We start from the raw sequence: 8,225 nt of genomic DNA on the forward strand, positions 1-8,225 counted from the left end.
GGAAAATTCATATCATAGGTAATATCCTTTCAAAGAAAAAGTAATATTTTAGGCACTATATTCTTAAGTACAAATCAGTATTTGACCCATAGAAATTTACAAAGCAAAGTGTTCCTGTGACAGCTCTCTGATATTTAACTTAGGGAGCACTGAAAATTAGAAAACCTCTCTTCTATTGAAAGTGGCCGAGAGTCATCCAACTGTCGAGGCAGTTTCTTTCTATAAGCTAAAAAAATTAAAGGCTTTTTCTTTAACTAAATTAATGACTTTCTTAACAAGGTAGTCTCTGCGATTATGTTGACTTTTCTTTGAAGTCCAGACATCTGACTGTCTTTTAACCTGAGAGCAAGCAATTCTCACTCTGCATGATATATTACATCAGCTTAGTACACACACAGACATGTGCGCACGCACATACACAGACACAGGTGAAAATAATTAAAAGCAATTGTTTCCTGGACAATTGTTCGGAAAACCTAATGTCACTCTGAACCATAAAGTGCTTCTCCAGCAGAGACATCTATCAACATCTATCACTCAGGCTCCAGCCTCAACAACCTGCTCCCCTTTCTGATTAGAGATCACAGTTGCTTGAGTTGACTTACAGAGTGTCATCTGTTTGAATGACAGATGTCTTGGCTGGAGTGGCAGTCTGCTTGTTCTTGTTTTGTTTATGAAACAAAGATTCCTGAAAGGTCCCGGGCTGCTTCTCCTAGTTGTTCAGTAGGAGGCTATCAGCATAATGTTAAAGAGGAGAGGGGTGGAGGAGAGATGCCAAGCACCTATTTTCTTTGCTAAGCATCCTTTTAAAAAAAACATCCATCCTGATTGTGATGACTAAATGTTATTTCTTTGAGTAATTCCTGTAGCCACCTTTGTTTACCTGGCATAGCACGACTTGTATTGATATTTTTCAATCTTCCTCCTAGTCTTTTGACTACACATAATAACTCTTTACTCTCTTTCCCCTTAACAAAAGACTGCGAAGCAACCCGAAACCGAGTCGATATTTATTCAATAATTGTTAACCAGTTCTCACAATGCAACTGATTTCCTAATTATTATTACCATTTTCTTTTCTCTCTCTCTCTTTTCCCCCCCTAAATAATTTCCAGCCTGGGGAAACAAATCAAAATGGGCAGCGAATAAGTTCCTTGTTGGTGAAAGTTTGGAGGACGACCTCCCCAGCCAGCTGGGCTCGGCTTTGGTGGCTTTGCACCTCCAAGATGCGAAACTCCTCTTTAGTACTTACAAGAAAATTGAATGAACCACCGAGGAGAAGGGGGAGGGGGTGAGGGGTTGGATTGCTCTTCCGGACAACATGGTAGGATTGAAATGAAATACCTAGACAGACTTACCGAAGAGCTTGCTGGGAGTGTCCTCGTTGTCATTTGATTCCACAGGCGCAAGCAGGGACTCATTCAGCTCGCTGTCTGAAGTATCAGCCTTGTCTTCACCTCTCAACTCCGCATTCATTTCACTCCGCGCTGACAGCGAGGGCTTACTGACTTGTCCAGCTATCATTGGATCCTGGGATGGGGGGAAAGAGAAGGGGAGGAAAAAAAAGTAGCTGCTTTAGAGTGCGTGTCCTCTCCCTCTCCTCTCTCTTCTCTCTCTCTCTTCCACGCACACACACACTCTCCCTCTCTCCTCTCTCTCTTATCTCTGGCTGCTCCTGCTGTTACTGCTGGCTGCAGTCAAGTGAAGAGCTATTACAGATCCGATGAGTTCTCCATTACTCCCCACCCTATTAAAGCTCAACTAGCATGTGAGAGATTCAGGAGGCATCAGAGGGAGAGGGGAAAAAAAGGAAAAGAAAAAGGGGGGAAAAAAAAAAAACTTCTTTGAAAGCAACCTAAGCAACACAGCTTTAATTGTGGGATGTGCTTTTGTGCGAATGTTTTTACACCTTGTTCTGTCTTTAATGCACTAAGGAAAGAAAAAGTGCTGGGTTTGTACCTCAGCAACATACCTTTTTAGAAGGAGCACCCTATGGAGGAACCACGGGCTATTTTAAGAAGCCTTCTCCCTGCGGGAGAAGCAATTAAACTCTATCCCAAGAGCAGAGCAAAGAGATAGGAAGAAAAGAGTCCTCGAAATGCTTTCAATGGAATAAAAGATATATCTTATGTAAATTCTATACGCACCCTTAGAAGTTGACTTCCCTTGTTCCAGTTTGGGAACTGAAGCTGATCCCAAATCAAATGAACATTTTAAAGCAAAACAATACACAACAAAATGTACCAAAAAATATTTTTTTTCAAATTTTTTAAAAGAATTGGAAAAATACTTACAAACTGCGTTCAATAATTCAGATACCTAGAGCATCATACGCCCAGAGCGTTAAAGAAAAAGAAACCAAAAATCGCCTCCAAAAAAAAGGCAAACTTTTGCCCCCAGTAATCTAGATCTGCTTTATCTTCAGTTTATTTAGGAGGGCATGTTAGGATCAGAAATATTTTCCAAGTGTAGCCTTTTTCCATTTGCGAACTAAGACGCATAATGTTGCTTTGGCATAAATATCACATGCAGAAGGAAAGGAAAAGCAAGAAGTGCCCCTTTTTTTCATAATCTGGGAGCTATTTATTGCCAAGTTCATGCCTAAATGGTTCCTGAGCAGGAAACAGGTGACCAGCCCTGGAGCAGGTGGGGCGCGTTCTCCTGCGTCCTGCTGTTACATTGGTTGCTGTTTGCCTGTGGTTGTTTTTTTTTTTTTTTTTTTAATGTATTCATGCCTGAAAAGTGAATTTGATATGACACATGATAATCTATGAAAATGTTAATCAATACAAATAGTTTAAGCTGTCATCAAATGCACTTCTTTAGTCAATACTCATACCACTGAAAACAATGTCACTGTCACCAGGGCTTAATTTGCACCACACTTAAATATTGGACTCTGTGCATCAATGCACTTCTTCTTCAAATACTGTAGGTAAACACATTTTCTCCCTATTTAAGGCTGAAGCACTCAGCACGCATTTAGCTGAGCCAAATCCTCCCTTTTGAATACCTTGATAGGTCCACTGGAGGGCAAAATTAATACTTAATTGAATCTCACAGTCATCAAAATAATCAATACTTTTTTATTATTTATTCTTTACAGTCTGTTGACTGTTTCAAACCTCTGAGGGAATGGTGGAAAGGATTCATGGCTTTGAAACACTGTCATTTAACAAGGTAATTTTCAGAGGGGCATTAGGGGTTGTGAAACATATAATAAAACAAAAATGGTGGCTTATAATAGGAAGAAAGAAAAGAATTATATTTCTGCCATCTAACAAAACAGGATAAATAAAAAAGCAAGTGCAGAGAGAGAGCAAGAAAGGAGGGGGACGAGGGAGAGAGAAAGACGGGCTTTTGAAGGGTTTTATCATATCAAGAGCAGAGTCTAGCTTTCATAATGCTGACATTTCTCATCCTGACAATCCTAAACAAGTGGAAAGGATGAGATCGCAGATATCATCTTTCATCACATTCCCCAGCTTAAGAACCGACATGACAGCTTCTCTCCCCTTTACACTGTTAATTACTAAATAAAATACTACTCTCTGTCAGCATCAGATTATTGCAGATAGCAACCACAAACATTTCTCCATTGTTTTTGCCCTCTGAAATGGTGATACCTACCTTGAACTCTTTAGAAAATAGATTAGGCTTGTCGCACTATATTGTAAATATTTGAAATAGAATCAATGTCATCAATGTGGTCGATTCACGGTATTGTCAGCCTAAATTTGCTGGTGATAGATTAGCATCTCATTCCCTGGGTTTGGCTGCTGGGAACTTGGGAGGACAAGGAGAGGTAGGCAGAGGGGAAAGGAAACACACAATTTTCAAAATGTCCCCAGATTTTTTTTTATATATTTAAGAGAGATGGCATGTTTGAATTCTTCTGGTTCAGTGAATGGGCGAGGTATGGCAGGGAAAGGAAAAACACTGCTTTATCTCATGGCATGTGTAAGTTTGCCTGTCATGTGGTGCAAAGAGGCCAGGTTTAAATTCTGGAACACTCTCTTTATAAAAGGCTGAGTACTCAGTCTCTCTAACGTAAAGGAGGCTATGTGACTTATTCTTTTGCAGCTTGCAATCTCTGAGTCTGCCCAGCTCATTTGAGCATTTTTAAAGGTAATGTTAATGGCACATTTCGAGGAGAAAAGCATTCTTAAGACATGCCAAACGTGACTATTCATGTATCAGTGAATGTCTGGTGGACTTAAAAAGGAATGTTGTCTTGTTTATTTGCAAAGGGCCAAAACTGAATCCCGAATCACACCAAAGCACTAAGAGGCAGCTGCTAAGTTCAAGTGCACTTAAATCTTTAAGATGCTCTGTCTGGCTGATGTGTGCAGAGCATGTACTGGCAGATGGTATATATTCACCGACCATTAGCTCTTTGTCCTTAAATTACTTTTATGTACCTCATACATGGCTAGATTCCCAACTAGCATCTCTCAGGAAGTTAAGCACAGAAAATTCGGCCTTTGTTATTCAAGTGTTGATCTTATTTTTATCTTACAAATCACTTTTACATTTTTTCAAAATGCAGTTGTGATATATACATGTGTGTGTGTGTGTGTGTGTGTGTGTGTGTGTGTGTGTGTGTATGACATGGCTAAATAGCAAACCCTCAGTTAGGCAGAGAGTAGACAGCTTTTAATCACAGCTGCAGCCTCGGGGAGGTGGGAGGGTCTCCTGGAAAATGTGTCACAAGCAGTCACACCAACTGCAGTCTTAGAGTGATGGGGGAGTGCCTCTTTCAAGTTGCGCTCGGCTTGGAAGTTTTTCTCTCCTGCAAAGAGGTATAGAAATCTGTGAAATCCTTTCTGCTGGAGCGAAGAGAGGGTTTTCCAAGCTGCACCTTCATAACTGCTTGCAGAAATGTAAGAGCTGCAACTTAAATGTGTACAAGGGTCTCTGCAGCAGCAAGAGGGAACAGACATAGCTAGTGCAGGTGAAAAATAAAATAGAGCTGGTGAATATGTCTGACTTTAAACATCTGCAATTGTTATTACTACAGTAGAAAGAATTTAGACTTCTCTGCGATTTGTTTATGACCTTGGTAAAAGAAAGGAACTGGTCCGATTCGGAACAATGTTGAAGGTACAAGAATAGGGCATGGTATGTGCCAACACAGGACCCTTACAGAAGACATCAGACCCAAGAACTCAAGACAGGGAAAAGGAAAAGTCAAAGAGAACATTTCCATTAGCAAAATTCTAACAAAGGCTATTTCACCATATCTTGTAACACACAAAAGACTGCAGCCAACATAACTACACAGTAATTATTCAAGATACCTTTGGATATTGTTAAAGAATAGAAATAGATACCATTTTTGGAATACATTTACCAGTAAGCTTTCAGATATAACTAATGTTAACCAGAATAAACAATCTATGAGCCCCATTTTGTACATGAGAGGCTGACTTTATCCAAAGACACACAGCTGAGTGGTAAAACTGCATTTCCAACCTGGGATTTACTTTCAAAGATCAGCAATTGGTAGGCATTGAGTGAAAAACACCAAAACTCATGGACTTAGCAAATCAAATCCATCTTTGAATTATGGAACTTGAGTAATTATGGCCCAAGAAGCCAGTGTGGAGGTGAAGCATTTAGCTTGGATGGCTGTCACCCAGAACAAGTGATACGTGCTATCTTTGTCCCACAGAAAAGAAAGGCAAAACAGTTCTCCAGCTGACCCCACTTGGGTGAACTTTGGGGAGACAATGTGATACAGGAGACAGAACACCAGAAAGTGACCCATACGGAGCTTCACATTTAGCTTCATTTAGCTGTATATAAAAGTAGCAAGTCATTTAAATACTGCTGGTCTTGTTTTTCTCATCTAGAAAGTGAAAAAATCGGAATAAAATAGGGTTCTCCAAAGTGCATTCCACAAAACAATTATCCCAAAAGGTATTCTGTAACAAAAGAGTTTCACAGTTGTGTTTGCAACCAGAAAATCTACCAGGGAAGAAAACAATCCAACTTGGCTTAACCTAACAGTTCCCCAAATTACCTGATGATGGGAGGCCTTTCCTTACAACATTTACCACAGTATTATCTAACAGATCTAGAATATGCCAGCTGAGGTGATGTGTAAATTATAGCATTAATTTTTAATGATTCTACCCCAACAGGCTAGAAGACTTCTACAAGTGTGTACCTGCCCAGTGCTTCTCACATTCCAGTAATTTTATCTAATTAATATTCCTTAAATTCATTTATATGCAGCCAGTATACATTTATATGTGGTCTAGTATCTATTAACTGCATATACATTCACTGTGCACTGATGTCTGATTTCCTCTAATACAATGTCTAATTAGAGAGATTCTATGTATTACATAAAATGTCTGAAACCTATATTTGAAGAGCAGAGCCAGGGCACTGTAGTAAGGTGGAGAATTCAAGTTGAGCTTTTTACAAGGTTGCTAAAAATAATCTCGAATAAACAGTGATAATTCAGTTCAGGGCTTTCAATAATTTAACCAACAGAGTTTTTGTAAGCATAATCATTCTCATTTTATAGTCAGAGAAACTAAAGATAGCAAGATCATTAACTCAGCACACCATCCGCATCTGGGGGCAGCCACATGACAGGATACCCTCTACCCCAAGCTGAACTTGAACCAAGTCCAGCATATTTTTGTGTACATTGCAAACCAGCTAGGAAACGGGCAATTTATTTGACTTAGGAGGAAATGTAAATAAAGATAAGACGTCTTCAAAACTCCAAAACAATTCATTTGGTTGTGAAGCACCAGCATATGGTAAAGTTATACAAAACAGAGTTTTAGACTTCAACAGAAAAAAAAAGACTATATTCCTTATTTTTAAAACTATCACATTTTTCTCTCCTATGTCACATTTCAATATAGGAAAAAGAATAAAAACAAGTGATCTACAGACAATTTAAGATGCAAAGACAGGCTCTTTATTGGCTAATTTTCTCCCCTTAGAATAGATTAACAACAACAACAAAAACACCAAAGTCACAAATAATTAGTTGTAGGAAACTAGACCATGGTGGACTGAGGGGAAAGGGAACTTCAAATATAAAATGCATTACCTTAATCATGAAGAAAAGCAATTTTTCTTTCTTTTGTCAATTACCAAATATTAAGCACTTTAATTACCAATGTATTTAATATACTAAAGAATATTACCCCCCGAAAGTTTAAGAAATCCCAATTGTTCACAATTTAATATTTTGTTATTCTGTAAATCATTTTTTAAAAAAACTTTTATTTCACTTTTTGTAATAAGACCATATTTTTATTTAAGCTTTTTCTATTGATATGTGTGTATATTTGTGTTATACATATATTTACAGATATTTTCTATTGATATAAGTATATATAAATATATAGGTTGCCAAAAAAATGTATACATCAAGAAAAGGAAAAATTACATAAGTATTTTATTACTAAATGTATTTAGATATCATGAGATGAAGACAAATTATCTTTAGCCTCTACAATTATAAGAGGTGCTCAAAGTGGTGGCCATTAGCTTCCAGGCATTTATTAGTATGACAAATTGCAGATCTGTGTATATATTTTTTGGTGGACTCTGTACATAGTTCACACTTTTGAAAATTTAAGATTAAAAACACTCAAAGCATCATAAATTTGCCCATCACTGATTATTTTACTTCAAAGGAGACTTCTTCAGCTGTAAACTAAAATTGTTTGAGAATAGTAGAAAACATATTTCTAGGAAATATTCAAGACAGAAATCTGCATGACAATGAATTTAAATATAGATCATATATCTATATACCCTTGATTCTTCCACTGTTGATCACAACTTCTGCTTCTGTCTTCACCCCAGCATTCTCAACTGCTTGGCTCTCCCTGTCCTATTACAGTTCACAGGGCTGAAATTTCATTTAATGCTGTCTCCAAATAAATAAGTATTCTATAATTAAAGCCAGGCAAAGCATTTAAAACCTAAAGAAATTTTGGTCTTGGTGTTCTCCTGAAGAGACAATAGAAGATCCCAAAGATGTTCTCCCATTTAATACCGATTACCAGCAGGACTGTGAGCAAATTGCTGGCTTTTCCTTCTTGGTTTCCACACCAATATGGTTTTTCCCCATTTCCTGGGGGATACTGTGAGACTTAAGTACGGTGATGTATAGATAATGTAAATGAATATGCTTTGAAAGACAAAGTATTACACAGATAGACTTTTCTACAATACTGCTTCTCAGC

At 37.9% G+C, this 8,225-nt stretch overlaps 1 protein-coding gene across 3 annotated transcripts in view; it reads right to left on the reverse strand.

Moving 5' to 3' along the window:
- Positions 1 to 1,665, reverse strand: part of Pou6f2 (POU class 6 homeobox 2) — a 384,698-nt gene extending 383,033 nt beyond the window's left edge. For all 3 annotated transcript variants that reach the window (XM_023565208.2, XM_063233938.1, XM_063233937.1), the window contains exon 1: positions 1,359 to 1,665. In XM_023565208.2, the coding sequence (XP_023420976.2) occupies positions 1,359 to 1,524 (166 nt within the window). In that variant the 5' untranslated portion in view covers positions 1,525 to 1,665. The remainder of the gene's footprint in view (positions 1 to 1,358) is intronic.
- Between the last annotated feature and the right edge of the window lie 6,560 nt (positions 1,666 to 8,225).

The sequence above is a fragment of the Cavia porcellus genome, unplaced genomic scaffold (assembly GCF_034190915.1).
Source record: "Cavia porcellus strain 051 isolate PalLab524CR breed Dunkin Hartley unplaced genomic scaffold, mCavPor4.1 scaffold_23, whole genome shotgun sequence".
Taxonomy (NCBI): domain Eukaryota; kingdom Metazoa; phylum Chordata; class Mammalia; order Rodentia; family Caviidae; genus Cavia; species Cavia porcellus.